This window comes from Pseudorca crassidens, chromosome 7 (assembly GCF_039906515.1).
Source record: "Pseudorca crassidens isolate mPseCra1 chromosome 7, mPseCra1.hap1, whole genome shotgun sequence".
NCBI classification, from domain to species: domain Eukaryota; kingdom Metazoa; phylum Chordata; class Mammalia; order Artiodactyla; family Delphinidae; genus Pseudorca; species Pseudorca crassidens.
In genome coordinates, this window is record NC_090302.1 from 107,558,640 (window position 1) to 107,575,920 (window position 17,281).

The 17,281-nt window shown below is 44.9% G+C and overlaps 1 protein-coding gene across 2 annotated transcripts in view; it reads right to left on the reverse strand.

Annotated features, from left to right (window-relative positions):
* Positions 1 to 8,182, reverse strand: part of PINX1 (PIN2 (TERF1) interacting telomerase inhibitor 1) — an 81,853-nt gene extending 73,671 nt beyond the window's left edge. Inside the window, exons 1-4 of one of the 2 annotated variants that reach the window (XM_067745318.1) lie at positions 8,035 to 8,182; positions 3,644 to 3,753; positions 1,981 to 2,073; positions 161 to 239 (exon numbers count right to left, since the gene is read on the reverse strand). In XM_067745318.1, the coding sequence (XP_067601419.1) occupies positions 161 to 239; positions 1,981 to 2,073; positions 3,644 to 3,753; positions 8,035 to 8,053 (301 nt within the window). In that variant the 5' untranslated portion in view covers positions 8,054 to 8,182. Of the gene's footprint in view, positions 1 to 160; positions 240 to 1,980; positions 2,074 to 3,643; positions 3,754 to 7,821; positions 7,973 to 8,034 lie in introns of those variants that run through there. The other variant, XM_067745319.1, reaches the window with a different exon arrangement.
* Between the last annotated feature and the right edge of the window lie 9,099 nt (positions 8,183 to 17,281).

Consider the following 17,281-nt stretch of genomic DNA (forward strand, 5'->3'; position numbering starts at 1 on the left):
GAATACCCCTAAAACATAAACAGAAATGACTATTTGTGAGAGCTACAATCGATTAACTTTCAGATATAGGATGCTTACAGTAAAAAAGAGTTGACAAAAGCATCTGAGATCGAGATTACGTCTTCTACAAGCCAATGGATAAAAAGCAAAGTTTCCTTACCTGCTGTTTCCTGCCCATGGCAAGTGTTCAGTTCGGCCAGAAGCTGGTTAAAATCATCCTGATGAGCAATCCAGCTGTCCTGAAAATACCGAAAACTCAATTAGAGACAAGCCTGTGGTCTACCTAAGCTGCAATAGATATATACTGGAATCAGGGAAATCTGGTAGTTAATGTGAATTTTTAAATGTTTCACCAAAATATTATTTTATAAATTTGAATGAGAAAGAAACAGTATAATTTGAAATGTAATTTATCTATATCATTATTAAAAATGAGGAGCTTGGAAGCTTAAGCCCTGACTTCAAATGTAGATGACTTATCAAGTCAACTTATAGTCAAATAAACAACAGGCAACCTGTGTGCTAAATGTTAAAATAAAGCAAAATAAAATATCTTTTTTCTCACTATGGGAAAATTATGTAGGTCAAAGGAAAAAAGCAGTGACAGATTTGAGGGCTCTCTTCTTTGCTCATCTGAGCTGAAAATATTTTGCCCAATTCTGCTTGCTTGCATCCACCCCAATTTCAGAAAACAGCAGTGCGGACCGGAGGAAGAAGGACTCCAGCTTCCCTGAATCAATCAGCACCCATTTATAAGGGGCTCAGTTAATAAGCTCATCGTAACAAAGACGACCTAGCTTTAAAAGAGAATGAACATCTCCAAAACAATATCAACCTGTGGGGAGCAGGCTTTCAATTCGGGAACTTGCCTCATGCGTACTTTTTAAAGAATGCTTAAGGTTAAGGTATATTGAATAGGTTTACCGGGCAATGCTTCTCCTAAAAAGTTAAGTGTATCTGTATATCCACCTCTTCAAAACTACCTTCAAAATCAACCTTACATAAATTCTTTTTTTTAAAATTGTCCAAGGTGTGTTTATTAATTGATGAAAATAGACGATATTGCTAAACATTCCATCTAGTAAGTGTGTGACATTCCAAACATTTTGAAGTACTGGTCTTGGATTTTGTCCTCAGAAATAGAACACTCCCCTGCCCCTTTTTTCAAGTGTATTGAGATATAGTTGACATATAACATTATATTAGTTTTAGGTGTACAACATGATGATTTGACAACATGTATATGTTAAACTCTTCCTTTAGTGGTTTAAGATTTTAGCTGTTAGCCCAAACAATTTTAGCTGCTCCAGTCCACTACTCTGACCTATTGAACTAAGCAATGTAACCCAGTTTACCCAAAGTAATTCCCCAGATTTCCTACCAGATTCTGTTGGCTGCAGAAATGTAAGAACAAAGCTTTCGGTTTAGATCCTTTCTACAGTGAGCAATGATACTGAAAATGAAAGGCAGGGTAAGCCATGAACTTTTAATTACAGGGTCATATTTTCAAAGTGTCAGTGTTTTAAGGGGAAATGTGAATAAATTCACGTGCTATACACCAACAGTCAGAAACAGACAACGGGACAGGAAAAGAATACCACTTTCTTTCAGTATTTCCAAAATGAAATGCCATCAATTTTAACAATATAAGCTAATATTATAACGCAGGTAAAGATGAAAATTCCTCTCTGTCCTGAAATGAATATTTCTTTAAAAAGAACACTTTTTGCAAAGTTCAGCAATAAAGCTACTTTGGATCTCTTATGCATAAGCAAGTAAAGAATCCCATAGGGCAATGAGGCAAAACGATGACACGTTACAGATGCCCAGCAGCTTAGTTATGGGCTCCTTAGTTATTGAAAACATGTATGATACACGCTTGAACAGCTTAAAACTGATCAATTTGACTGGATTAAATTTTTTACACTGACAAAAATATCAATTATGCAAGGAAAACCCCCAGCAGACACTGTTGCTCACTTCATTATTGATCGTGGCTCCTAGTCCCAGGTGGTTATTTTTAACTTGAACTTTAATATGATCTGTGGCTCCTTGCTCCTGAGCCCCTAAACCCTGTGGAGATTAAACACAAAGAGAGTTAGCATTTTTATCAGGTATAAAAATACCTCTCTTCCTTCATCAACTGTTTGATTAATCACTAAACATCTAGGAGGCATTATCCTTGTCCTCAAAGAGGACACAGTCTAATGGATTCTTACAAGATTCTGTAATATCAAGGATGCACTTACAATAATGAATGCCAATCCTGCAACCTGTGACCCACTTCAAGGACCATGGAAACACTAAGGAGAACATGCTTCCTCTGATGCTCAAAAGCAGAGTGCTACTGCCAAACTAACAGAAGCCCATCAGAGGCATTAAAGTCTATGGTGCTTTCCATTAAATAATTTTACAAAACAACACTGAGGAAGGGGACCCCAAGTCCCCCGCATCACTAACCCTCATTTGTAAAGAGTCCCAGAGCGCCTGGTGTACTAAATGGCACCCAAGTGGCTCCAGCACAGTGGATGGAGAAAAAATAAGGTGATACAAAGGGGCCAGGCCTTAAGGACCTTGGAAGCTATGGGGAGAATTTGGGTATTATTTTTTAAAACAATGGGAAACCACCGAACTTTTAAGCAAAGGAATGACGTGATCTAATTTCTGTATTTTAAAAGCTCATTAAGGCTGCTGTATGGCAAATGGCCCAGAGGAGGAAAAGAAGGGAGTCAGGGAGGCAGCTGAGAGGCTGCTGCGTTGATCAGGGCAAGCAATGGCGGTGGTTGGTCCAGGATGGGGCCCCGGATAGAGAGGAATAATGGCTGGGGATTCGGGAAGTGAGAGAGGTCAAGGAATCAAGCACGACTCCCAGGTTTCTGGTTTGGGTAAGGTGATAGGGTGCTATTTGCAAAAATGGGGAAAACTTGGGAAGAAAAAGATTTGTGGGGGGCGGGGGGGAATCAAGAGTTTTATAATAAAAATGATCTACTTGAGATGAGGACAGAGAAGGGACTAGGGCTGAACCGCAAGGAATTCCAAAGCTCAAAAGTCTAGAGGCGGAAGAGCCAGCAACAAAAATTTAGCAGTGGCTGGTAACGGAGAACGAAAAACCGGGAGAGAGGGCAGTATTGTGGAAGCCAAGACAGTGGTATTCCAAGTCAATTATGTCCAGTGCTGCTAAGGGATAAAGTAATGTGAGAACAAAAAAGGATCCACTGGATTCAGCAAGATCTTTAAAGACCTTGACAAGAACCGTTTAAGTGCAGAGGTATCAGCAGAAGTCCTACGTGAGTCAGGAATAAAGGGAATGTGAGACAAAGGAGAAAATGCGTAGTCTAGCTTTAAGGGTGAATAAAATCTTACTCTAAGCAACATGAAACTCTGATGGTTAAGTATGATTCCAAACGCAACTCATTAAAAGGCACCATTTATGAAAATCACAGCAGGCTAAACAATAAACAAAGACAGCTGACGTTTGTGTTCAGTTCAAACTCTATCATCACAAGGTCATTATAATTTAATTATTTCTCCAAAATCACTTATTGATCCAAAATAATTTCTCCCAGTCTCCTAAGGAAGATGTATTCTCCTGATCTGAAATCTCTCTGCCTGCCTCCAATTTCTTTGCTCTTCCCCAAGATACCTTTCCTTTAGACCACCCCATCTTCTCTAGCATCCTCTGGCCAAACTTGGAGTCATCATTACTCCACGCAGTGTTTCTTGGATCCACAGCCCACTTCTGCTTCCGCCGACCTGTAAATGACAAATTATCTCATTAGCAACTTATCTTTCAAAACTGGAGAACACCTCACAAGTACACACATACCTAATGCATACACACGATACTTGCATAAATACAACAAACATTATGTTTTATTAGATACAGATAGCAGACTTGGCATCCAATGGATAGTATCAGCTTGGATCATTTATCCTGGTTTCCCCAATAACTGTATATTCTGAACATACAAACTGACCTTATAAGATTAAAATAAAAATATTCCCCCAAATGTGACAAATCGAAACACATGAGGTACCATCAGCTGGGCCTTCCAATTCAGCAACTGGCAGCAACCTAAGGCACCTGTGACACCAGTGTCACTATCACCAGCAGCAGTCATCACAGACATACGTTAAGTGCCAAATGCCATCCATATATTCTCAGGTTCAATTTTCACAGTAACCCAATGAGGAGAGATCTGCACTTTTCAGATGAGAAAATCTGAGGCCTACAGAAAGAATGTTCCTAATGCCCCCAAGCAAAAAACAGAGTCTTTATACAAACCAAGGTCCTACCAACTCCAAAGCTTATATTTTTAATTCACAGCATACGAGTCATGATCTTGGGGAGAGTCACCCTCCATGCAACCTACAGATACTAATCATCCCTTCTCACAGAAATGCCCTAAAGCCGTATGACCCCTTTTCTGAACTCACACAGTAAATTACCTGCTTTTTTTTGTCATTTAATTAACATTCTTCTGTATTATGGCTGTTTCTATCCATCTCTTATGTTTGCTATTATGCCATAATCTCCTTAAGGCTCACATCCATGTCTTATTCTTTCCTATGCTTCACTGCAAGAAGTGAAAAACACTTTGCCCACAGCAAGCATACAGGAAAAACATGAATGAATGTATGAATGACTGAGAAAGGAAAAAGGAGGGGAGGCTGAAGAAAGGAGACAAGAAAAGGGGAAAGATAAAAAAAGAAGAAGGAAGATAACTGAATTGAGGAACTGCTTTGAGTCCCTACAAGTTTTTTTTTAATATATATAAATAACTGACCATTAGAAACTCAAGTTTATCGCTATAGTTTTAAGGACAATTATGGCAGAGAGAAAGAACTCCAAAAGTTTATTAAACAAGCATATGAAACCCAAAAGTAAACTCTGGCCAAGCGGGGAATTCGGAGGTCAGGTGTCATCATCATTCACCTACTGCACCAACGGAAGCAGAGTATCTCACTGTCAACAGCTGCTCACGCCGTGGCAGTCTCCTAACGAGTACAAAAATAACAGCCTCCAGTCAGAGAGGCTCAGTGTACTGCATGTAAAATCAATAGATCTGTAACTATCCACACCCTAGCAAAAATAAGTAAACCTTTACTAAGCATGCAGGCAGAAAAAGACTACTTACAAAGAAAAATGAGTTGGGCTCCAATTTAGAGTGCTTTGCAGAAAAAAGGTGACCCCAAAATGCTACATGTGACTAAGTTACCACTTATCTAGTAAATACTCAGCTAATGAACAGCATACAAGATGGGCCTTGTTAACCAAGGCTCTCTCTCTGTAAGGCTGCTTCCTGGTGTGTGTCAGAGTTCATGTCTCTACTGTAGTGTCTGCCAAGGGTCTCTGACTGGGGCTCGTATGAAGGAAATATTTTTGAGAATGACTGCACTCACCCTCTGCAACAAAGACGGCATACAGTTTATGTCACAAACGTCTATACAGCAGACTCTAATGCTGACACAAGACTGGAGAGGCAGCGAGGTCAGCTCCTCTTCCCCAGGGAAATGGCAGGTAGCCTCAACCAGCGGAGTAGGGCAGCTACTCCGCTCAGGGTAGAGTGCCCTGAATCTGCACAATCACTCTTTGGGATGACGGCGGGGGGGCGGGGGTAACCATCCTCTAGCAGGGACTCCTCCTACATGGAGATCTAATAGGATACTTCCAGGGTAACCCCAATAAACAGCCCTGCACACAACAGCTGTCAGGCCTAATACCACAAGGTTTATGCCAGGGTTCAGCTTACTCTGAAAAGTGTGCTGAGTTCCGAGAGCCAGGGACAGAATTTTTTTTTTTCTTTGCCCCAAGACACTTTCAGATATTCAAGACCTCAAAAAATATATCATTCATATATTCTTATTAAAATATTATTCAAGACATATTCAAGGTTACAGAAACTGCAGCATAAAATCTTAATGCAATGAAATCCATTAACTATCGTGTTGTCATTTGATTAGAAAATGTAATAACTGCAAGTGTCAAAAACTGGTCTTGAAAAGAGTCTATGAAAAAAAGTAGTATCTTGATAAAATATGGGTCTAAGACTGAATTAAATAAGGACTGAAAAGTGACAGTGATAAATGAAATTCTTCTCTTACGTTTATATAAGTGAGATTTCTTACCTTACATAGGGGAGAACCAATAAAATAATATTTGATAACTAGAGAAATGCAGGATAAAAAAATGTTTTTGAGAAACAAAGCAAACTACTAGATTTTAAAAATGGGATAAGTGACTGTGGAGAAGATGAAAGAAAACAAAATATAGCCCATATGGCAAGAGAAAACAAAGGAAATTAGCATACTTACTGAAGTGAAAATGTTCACTAAGATTAATTAGGGGAAAAAAGTAGGTTATAAAACTGTACCTACAGAATTATTCCAATTTTAAAAACTATCAGAGAAAATAACTGCTAGGTAGTGAAATGGCAGACTGGGACTTTTCTATGCTTCTATTTTCTCATTTCTAACATAAGAACACCAGTCCCAAATATCTAATCATAAGGGATGCCACTGACATTAATTTAGTAAATTGTTTAAAAAAACACAAAATATTATATACTATTAATGTCAAAGATTTGAAATTTTGGAGTCATGGTGGGAAGAGAACAGAAAATATTCTCATGAAATTATGCAGCTTGAGTTGCTGATGTTCACAGATGGCACTTCACATCTGTATATCATTTCATACTTTGAACTATTTTCACATTCACCATCTCATTGATTTAAGCCAACCTAGTAATGAACATAATCAAAGAAGTTTTTAATAGCCCCAGAGAAACTGATCAGGGAAAGAAACATAAACGAATAGCAGAGCCAGGGCTAATGTTCCCAAGTGCACGCTGAACTAAGCATACATCAAAGAATATTAAAACCACAAGAAATCTTAGCCACACTGGTTACACAGATGAAGAAATATAGAGCCCACAGGGTCACACTCTAAAACACACTCCTTTCTTTAAGTCCCTGTTTAAAAAACAATAGAAATCTGCTGACCCTGGTGACAAGAACGTAAAGATATAGCGATAACTAGATCAATTTTGTCACTTTCTACCTCAATGACCTTGGCGTGAATTATTTTCCTCTGAACCTCAATTTCTGCCCCTGTAAAATGTGAATGGTGCCTTACCCACTCCGTTTTGTGTTCCCATTCCTCCACCCCCTTAGAGGATGCCGACAGCATTTATTTCATGGAATCCCTGTGTAGCGTCTGTTGGGTCTGTTAAAATTTAGCAGTTGTTTCTGCTCCTCGCTCACCAGACACTTTCAAAGATACCGGCCGGCTTTTCAGGACCAAGGCACGACTGCCATCTGGTGGCCGGCAGCCTTAGCTACAGGTATCGTTCAGAAGTTAAACAGCCTCTCCAGAGGGAGGGAATTAACGAACTTCACAAAGTGATGGGAAATGTCAAAGGCAAACTGAGGCAGGGTGGGGCGTTGAGGCCAACATTCCTTCCATAGTAGAGTGTTAGTAATTCAAATACTAAAGTCAAAACCGCCACTGTCTTACTTATAATCACTCATTAACCCCGCCTCCCCTAAAAAACGCTAACTTCTTGTGTTTGATGCTTCTAACCCCTTTGCTTTTCTTTTTCTTGATTCAATACACTTTCAAGAACGGGATTTCACTGCCTGAAGAGATTCTGCTGGCCCAACCGCCTCTTTTTAACCAGAGGAAGCTGAGGCCCGGGGAAGTGAAAGAGCCAGTCCGGGTTCCCACAACCGGTGTCCGGACCCCCATTCGAACCCACCACTCGCGTGCTCAGGTCTGAACGTGAGAACAAGCGTCCCAAGTGGGCACTCGCAGTCTCTCACCAGCAGACCGCAGCTAACTTTCGGGGAAGGCTGGGCTGGGAAATCTCCGCGGCAGCCAGGGCAAGCCGAGCAGGGCGTCCGGGACCCCGGCCCCCCGCATCCCCCGGCCCACCGTGCGCCGGCGACCGGTGCCCACCGCCACTCGGTCCGGCCGCCGCGTCACCCGGAACCTTCACCCTCGCGCCCGGTAGGGCCTCCGAGCCCAACACTCACGCTCAGCCAGCATCGACATGTCGCCGACCCTGTGACACCGCGGGCCTCGGGACCTGAGCGACGGTGGATACCGCTCGGCGGTCTCGCGGAGAAGCTAGAACCACGAGCCTCGCAAGCCCGGCAAATTGCAGCGGCGAGGGCGCGCGCTGCTGACGTCAGTGAGGCGCGACCCGCTCCCGGACCGCGCGGCAGCGAGTGGGCGGGGCGCGGGAAGCCTGGGAATGCGTTTGGGTGGATGCTGGGTAGACCAGCGGTTTCCAAGGTTTGTTCCAACTCCAGCATTCCGTGTGTCTATGAAATATCTATAAGGATCATCCACTAAAAAGAGCTGTTATTAAGTTTGGAGTTTTTTTTTTATTACAGAATCTTGATATTTTAAAATTGTCAGCTGGGAGTAGATATTGCACTTTTAAAAATAAGGTGATTCAGTGTAAGACATTCCATCTTATTCTTCAGTCTCATGGCAGACCCGCATAGAGCAGGACTTCTCAAACTTTAATGTTTGGGTGAATCACCTGGGGATCTTGTTAAAAATGCAGTTTCTGGTTCAGCAGGTCTGGGATGGGGCCAGAGATTCTGCATTTCTAACAAGCTTCCAAGGACGTGGATGATGATGGGCTTACTTTGTGTAGCAGGCCATTAAACAACCAAAGGTATGAGTGAACTCAGGGTTAAAATATACTCTTTTCTTTTTTCCTGTTCAAGAAAAGTGCTTTATGAAGAACACTTTATAAAGTGATGGTGATAAACGCTTTCAAAATATTTCAAAGAACTGAACTAAGAAGGTATTTAGGTAAGTCATCTATGCTATTCCCCTGCCTTCGGGCAAGTAAAGACCAATATCAGGGACCGATGATTACTCCTTCTTTTTTTTTTTTTTTTTTACTAAATTTGTTTATTTTTGGCTGCGTTGGGTCTTCGTTGCTGCAGGCCGGCTTTCTCTAGTTGCGGCGAGCGGGGTCTGCTCTTCGTTGCGGTGCGCGGGCGTCTCATTGCGGTGGCTTCTCCTGTTGCGGAGCACGGGCTCTAGGCACATGGACTTCAGTAGTTGTGGCTCGCAGGCTCTAGAGCACAGGCACAGTAGTTGTGGCGCACGGGCTTAGTTGCTCCGCGGCACGTGGGATCTTCCCGGACCAGGGCTCGAACCCGTGTCCCCTGCATTGGCAGGCGGATTCTTAACCACTGGGCCACTGGGGAAGCCCTCCTTCTTTTCTGTAGCTCTGGTAAGTCTCATGTCCATCCCTCCCATCCCCACACCGTTCACATGCGTACAGTTGTAAAAGCTAGCCACACATTCTGTGCAGTCACAGAAAGGAATTCTTAATGTGTTGCATTACATCTTTATATTCTATTCCAGATATGTCACTAACAGTTTATCTATAAAAGAAATAAAGCTGAATCTTGCCAGTTGAATTTAGCTCATTCCTAAAGAGGCACCAGTGGGACACAATGCAGGGCTGGGGTGGGGTGGGGGAGGGGAGGGGAGCAGTCAGAGAACATGACAGAGCCTAAATTCTGCTACCGGCTTGGGGTGAGTCCTTGGGCAAGTCATTTCACCTCTTTTGATATCACTGTTTCAATCTATGAAAAAAAGGATGATCTCAGATTATTTCCAAATCTAAAAGACTTTCAGAGAATTACTTTAATCCAATCCGGTTGCTGTTACCCAGAGAGTGGAAGGCTTATCTCTCCCTGGAGGATTTCTCCTGCGGTCCTCACCGAATCTTCCTCAGGCCCCACAAGGAACACAAGTTGAGAAGCACCTACCCACCCTGAGATCCAGGACCCTAGAAATGGATGCTTGATGTCTTGCTGAGATTTATTTGCCCATCCTGGGGGAGGGGGCGGGGGGTGTCTGGTTTTGCCAGGTTGTTCCCCCTGCGATCCTCTTTAAACTCCACCCCATTTCTGTTGCTTATGCCTCTGAGTAGGGGAATGTGTCGCTGATACTGTTTCTCTTAAGTCGACAAGCCAGTGAATGCCAACTCAGGACTCTCATCCTCCAGGCCTCCCGAGTAGTTTATCTTGTCCTCTCTTGCAGTCTTTGTCTGTTGTCAAAGCTCAAATAGGAAGACAAACCCTAGCCAACTGCTTTGTGCAGGGAAGACTCTCTCTTGACCCTAGTCCAGGAACACCTCCCGGCTCCCCGACAGCAGTTCTGGCCTGCAATTGCTCCTCTGTTGATCCTCCCTATCAAAATGTTATGACTTCAGGGCTTCCCTGGTGGCGCAGTGGTTGAGAGTCCACCTGCCGATGCAGGGGACACGGGTTCGTGCCCCAGTCCGGGAAGATCCCGCATGCCGCGGAGCGGCTGGGCCCGCCATGGCCGCTGAGCCTGCGCGTCCGGAGCCTGTGCTCCGCAACGGGAGAGGCCACAACAGTGAGAGGCCCGCGTACCGAAGGAAAAAAAATGTTATGACTTCAAGCTTTAGCCTCCACAAAATCTGTAAAGCTCAACAATGGAACATCGTGTCCAGAGATCAAATCACCTAATGACATCAAAGGGAAAAAAATCTGATTTCCTGACTGCCTTATGATCGTTTTCTTTATTGTCTCAGGTTAGCCTTCTCTAGTTTTGGAGCAAGGTGGTGACACTTCAGTCTCCTTGTCTTGAGGTAGTTTTAGGACTGTAGGTGGTAGTGGGGAGGGTGATGGGGGATGGGGGCAGGGAGATGCCTGCAAAGGGAATGCGTAGACACAGGGTTGGAGTTGGATGATGAAGGAGGATGGGCTGACTTGGTCACCACGTGAGAGGGTTTCCAGACCTGAGCTGCTGGCCGAGGACCCCTGTCCTGAGGGTGGGAAAGCATCATATCAGGCAGGGACTGCACCGTGGCAGTGATGATGGACACCCTGGGATCCCCTAGGAGGTTCCCCGAGCCTCACTGTGGCTCTCCCTGACCCCTCTGGCATCTTCCTTCCGGCTTCTGCTGCTCTCTGGGTAAGCAGTGCACAGCCCAGGGAGCTATGTCCACGTGGTCTGTCCCCCCCACCATGATTTTCCTTGGTGCAGTAATTAACAGAATGGGCTCCAAAGTTACAGAGTTCAGATCTGGCTCTGACACCTGCAAGTTATGTCTGCTCTCTGATTCCTCATCTGCTATCCCATGGGGTTGCTGGGAGGATTAGGTAGAAAACACATGAGGACACCTTGTGGGCTACAGCACTATAACACTGTAGGCAGCCATGGCTGTTTACCCTGAGAATTAACGGGCAGGTCTTGGGTCGAATCTGCCCCATCCTTATTCTTCATGGTCCTCTCTCATCTCCTACCGAGTACCAGTTGTTGACCTTGGGCAGCTCACTAAATGTCCTGTGCATCATTTTCCACATCTAGCTGATAAGGATAATGCTGGTACCTGCCTCAAAGGGTTGTGGTGCTGATTAAATGAAGTGATTTAATGAATGTCTTAAACGAAGTTCTGAAGTACTGGAGGACAGTGTCTGGCATGGAGAAGGAACTCGAGAAATGGCTCTGTCTGCATTTGAGTGCACACAGTTTTGTTTTTTAACTGCACACCAAGGCCATCATCTTACTTTAGGGAAATCTCTATAAGTGTTTTAGGGTCACCTTTTACTTACACAGAGTTCATTCACATTTGATCTCTTTTAAAAAACTTTGTTATGAGAGATACCATTAAGTAAATAATACCATTCGCAAAGCTGTAGGAACCCCATTTTTTAAAATTCCACTTTAAAAAATAAAAAGTATATATAATAGTCTATATATACATACATATACAGTTAGCATATGCATGGAAAAACTGGGGGAGACTATATTCCAAACTCTTAATACTGGCATTTTCAGGGGAGTGGGGAAAGGAATTATGGAAGACTTTTCATTTTCTGCAATACATATTTGTATATCATCAGAACTTTTAAATCATAATAACACGTTACTTCTTTATTATATCACAATAGTTTAAATATATATATATCCTATGTATTAATATGCATGCTCCCTATAGAAGTGTTGTCTGGTGGAACAGACATAAATATCTTGCCTGGAAATTTAATCCCATCTTATCCACTCAATCCAAGACACACTAGAAACCTGTCACGGGCACAGGTGACAGTAATCTGTCAACATTTTGGAAACCACTGGACACTTTTAGCATGTTCCTGAGGCAGAGACAGACGAAGAGGGAACCGTTGGGAATGATGCCCAGCGGTACAGCAGCGGACCCTGTGGACCTGGGGGCTCTGCCACGAGTCCATGTTACTTCAGACTCCCCTCAACCTTGATTCTCTGTGGCTTTCCAGCTCCTACTTCTGAATTTCTCCCTTTGGGGGATCTTTGACCTCCAGGCTCCCACTTCTTGATCCTGGCTCGACTTTCTTTGGTTTTCTGGTCCCTGATTTCTTGAGGACCTCTCCTGCCCCAGGTGCTCAGACACCACGACCACCTGTCTGGCTCCATTCGGGCAGCCCTGCCTGGCATTGGCCTGTGACACAACTCTGTGGAAATTTCTAGATATCTGAGAGGGAAGCTTCAAATGCGAAGACGTCAGTCATATGGCTTTGCAACTCTCTTCTGATTAAAATGACATCTGCAGTATTTGCGGGCAGGCCAGCCATCTATGGTCTCGGTCTCTGTAGATTCATCCAAGTTGTCGCATGTGTAACAGTCTGTACCTTCTTTATTGCTGAGCAGCATTCCCAGGTATGGATGTATCACTGTTTCATCATCCACCTGTTGTAGGATATCTGGGCTGTTTCCAGTTCTGAACTATTATTACAAACATTCCCGTGTGTGAACATAAAAACCATTGCCTTGCAATAAATGCGCAAGAGTACAATTGCTGAGTCATCGGGTAATTCATGTTTAAATTTGTAAGAAACTGACAAAACTTTTTTTTTTTTTTTTGGCCACGCAGCCACGTGGCTTGCAGAATCTTAGCTCCCCGACCAGGGATTGAACCCGGGGCCCCAGCCATGAAAGTGCTGAGTCCTAACCACTGGACACCGGGGAATTCCCAGAAACTGACAGAATGTTTTCCAGAGTTGCTGCCCCATTTCACTTTCCCATCCACGGTGTATGAGTGCTCTGGTTTCTCTGCAGCCTCTCCAGCATTTGGTGTTGTCACTATTTTCGTTGTATAGTGATATCGTGTGCAAGGCGCTCCCAGTCCTGGGTTGAGCGCTCCCTTCCTGTGGCACTCAAGGTCTTCATGGGACCACAAGTCAAATGCATGGACTGAAATCTGGGGACAGAGGCGATCAGACCAGGCCCAGACCACACAGGAAGCTAAAGAAGGAGCTGGAAGGAAGAAAGCGAGGTGGAAAAGCTGAGGGACGGGGCAGGGCACAGAAGAAGTGAGTCTAACCGGCCTCAGCAGCACTTGCTAGGGGGCCTGGGGCTGATGGGTGGTGTGTTGGGAGTAGAGTGTCGTGTGTGTGTGTGTGTGTGTGTGTGTGTGTGTGTGTGGTCAGCAAGTAGGAACTTGACAGTGGTTCACCCAGTTAGCGCCTCACCCAACTCCAACTGCTAGGGACCAAGACAGCCAAACTTGTCTTTACGAGTAACACAGAAAAGAGGGCCCAGAATCACAGACCCCCAAGTGCAAATCCATACGGCACAGGGAAGACCCTGACATTCTAGACTCATGTTCTCCATGTAGCTGGAAAGGGTCTTCTACATTGCCTTTGATGAAACCATTTAGCAAAGCAGGTAAACACAATTTTAGGGAGGATTTTTGTCCCCTACATGGCCCCGTATCCTAACTTTTGATTGCCAGCCTGCATTCGGACTCCAAGAGCCAGTAGCCTGGGGTCTGGGGTTTTTCCTACCTGGAGAGGGGGGGTGGTATCAGCGTATCAGGAGGTGGCCAGGGCCTGAAGGGCCCACCCACTGACCTCCCCCCGCCCCCTGTAAGGTCTCTTCCTCTCCTGGGGGTTGCCAGCTGCTTCTGAGAAGCCTTTGGTCCAGTCAGAGGCCACCTCAGCTTACACTGCTGCCAGTAAGCACCCAGAGTTTTCCACTCCACACTCATCTGTCCCTCCCCCTCCATGAACAAAGGAAAAGGCACACGTACACACATGTTATTAAAATGAACTGTTTATATATCTCAGTTGAGTCAATACATTATAATGTATTAAAATGGAAAGGTACAAAATTGAAATAAATACTTTCTGATTCATGTATAAATCTTTTTTTTTTTTTGTCAAGATGACTTTTATCGTCAGTACATGTCACAAGAAAACATTTAAAATGACACTGAAACAATCATTTAAATCATGGTGCATGGAGGAAAAAGGTAGAGAAAACAACTTTTGGCTTGTTTTGGCATGAGACCTTGATACAATTTGGGTTCCCCAAAACCATGTGAAGGGTGATAAAATAGAAATGCTCAAAACCGACTTAAAAAAATAAACAGGCTTTACAAAAACCCTCTTTTTGATGAACCCGGCCACTTCTCTACATGGTCTGCACTTAACAGTAGATACATTCAGTATTGTCCACGGGAAGACAGCAGCTGCCTTTCGTTTTAAAGAGCTTGGTGGAGAGGCTGAAGGAGTATGCTGAGGTGGAGGTGGTAGGATGTACAGGAGAACAGAAAGTCTGGACGGTCTTCAGGAACGCCTCTGAGAATGGGGGTGTGGAGGGTCTCTGGAGCAAGTGTTGGCGCTGAGAGCATGAGTCCAGACCTGAAGCAAAGCAAGTGGGCAGGATGGAAACAGTGGCTGCTGTGGGGCAGGGTGGTCTCCCCACCTGAGCAGTTCTGGGTTTGCCCTCAGCCTGGGAACGTTTCTGTCTCAGCAAGAGGCTAACCCAGCGCTTTGGGGACAGGGCTGGGACTCTTTTCAGGCACAGCAGCATGGGGGAGACGGGGACGGGTGTGGGGCTTCAATGAATGCCACGGAAGGGGCTTCCTCCTCTGGTTCCCGTCTTAGGTGGCTGTTAAGGCAATAAGGACTTCAGCAAACTAGAAGTTAAGGGCAGCTAAATTCAGCCAGATTGAAGGCAAACAAAAGGAGAGAAAGAGTCCCTTTCTCCTCGGCTACCTTCCCGCCCCAAGCACGGGAGGTCTCAGCTCACAAAGCTCTGAATCTATAGTACGCGGTAGCGGAGGGCTTGCCCTTTGGAAGCTCCATGGAAAAGAAGGCTCATCCCTGGCTTTGGGCAACTTGACCCAAGTTTCCTTTCTCCAGACTCTCTTTCCTGAGGTCCTCTCAGGAGGGCAAGCTATGGTCACCCGGCTGTTGAGTGAAAAGTGGAAGCACCAAGGTTCACGCAGAGTTAGGGCAAGTCCTTGGCCGCAGACCATCTGGCCCATCCCAGTGGCCTTGAACACCGTGCGTCCTGGAAAGCAAGGCCTGATGTTCGAATGCCCCAGTGAGACCTATGCTCAGCTGGAGAACAGGACTAGCCCTTCAGGGTTCAGAAATGTTCCCCCTACATCAGATGGAATGACGGCTATGAAGTCCATGGGAATGTGAGGTCCTGGGAAGGTTTGTGAGCTCATGTCTGGGTCCTCAGGGGAGTGAAAGAAGCTCCTTTGACCTGAATCCACTCACAGGGAAACGTACAGAAGACTGAACAGAACAGATGGAAGAATCTTTTCCTTTGCCCTTGCTCTGGAGTGAAGGAAATAGACCTTGACATGCTACGGGAAGGATGAACCTTAACAGTTGCCTCCATTCTGGGCAGGCTGCTGGCAAAACGCAGGGTGATTTGACTGCTGAGGCCTAGAATTGAAGAACTGACTCTCAGGCAGTTGCTAAAAGGTACAGCTACTCACCCCAGCAAATGTGAGGTCAGTAAACAAGGCAATGTCCCCTCGCTCCTGCAGCACTAGGTTACAGCCTAACGCCAGAGCTCTCCGTGAGACGCCTGGGCCCGAGGATGCAATGACTTGGACATGGTGGCAGCTGTGATCCGATTACTCAGCACCCCCTCAAAAGGGGGCATTCATGGGGACCCGATGTGCAGAACGAGAAATGCCGTCTGGGGGGCCAGTGCCCCGCCTGACTTTTCTCTTGTGGAAGCCGTATGATTTTGGTCCTAAGCAAAATGGGTACCATTTCTTCCAGGAATCCAAGGATTATAATAACAAATCTATAATAAAGTCAATGTGATCATCGAGCTGTGAGGGTACAGATGAAACAAGACTGGTCAGGAGTTGATCATTGTTGAAGCCCATGGGGAGTTCTGTGGGAATTCACTGTACAATTCTGTTTTCATTTGTGTTTAAATATATGTTTTGAAATTACCCACAATACGAAACAAGGCCCCTTGGACGTTCTCTAACTTAATCCCTCATTTTCCAGACAGAACCCAGTGGTTAAGCACCCAAAATCACATGGGGAGTTCAGGCAGTACCGGTACTAGAACCCAGCGTTCTTTCTGCAGGGATTAAGATGCATGGGCTGGATGGACATACTTAAATCAATGTCAGGTTCTTGAGCTCTGCTCTTACCACGCTGAGAAGCAGGGGTTTTTTTGTTTTTTGGGTTTAAATCCTGCCAATTAGCCCTAAGAACATAATAACAATGGCAAGTACCCTTCTCCCATAAAGCCACCAGTGGCGCTTTCTGTGAAGGCTCTCTTTGGTCCCAGCATTTCAAAGGGAAACACTGTCCCCTAAGGTTTCCTGGGACAAAGCAGTCACTGTAGCTGCTTCTCAAGGGAACCACCACCAGGAAGGGCACTGAATGTCCTTCCTGAGCTCCTGGCCGTGTGCAGTTTTCTCTGGAGCCTGGCTGAGGGCCCGGTAGGGGGAGGGGAGTGTCACACTTACGACGGGGGTTGGGGGGGTGGGGGGGGTGGGGGGGTAGAGGTGTAAAGGCTGGTATGGCAGCCATTGAAGGGAATAAATCCCTTTAAAAATCTTCAACCCAGGTTACTCGATCTCTTTAGAGAAAGAGCACTGTAATCTCATTGGAATCAAAGACATTCATCCATTTAATAAGAAAAAGACTTTTAAGAAGTGGAGGCTTGGGAAAGGGAGACAGGAGACGGGGCTCTTCTCACAGTGATGACACGGGTAGGGAACCAAGGGGCCTCGGTAGCAAGTTGTAGACTTTAGTTTGAAAATTAAAAATGTTCTAGATACATCCTTGTAAGCTTATGAGGACACACCTCAAAGGGTGTATTCCCAAAGGAAATCAGGCCATAAAAGCCAGGCAGTTCCAAGTTCCCAACAGGGAGAAGGTGAGGTCAGAAGACCTGCACCAATTTTAGAAGAATAACACCCAGGAAAGTTCCGGGTCCATCATTCTGCACAAGGAAACCACGCTTTGGGTT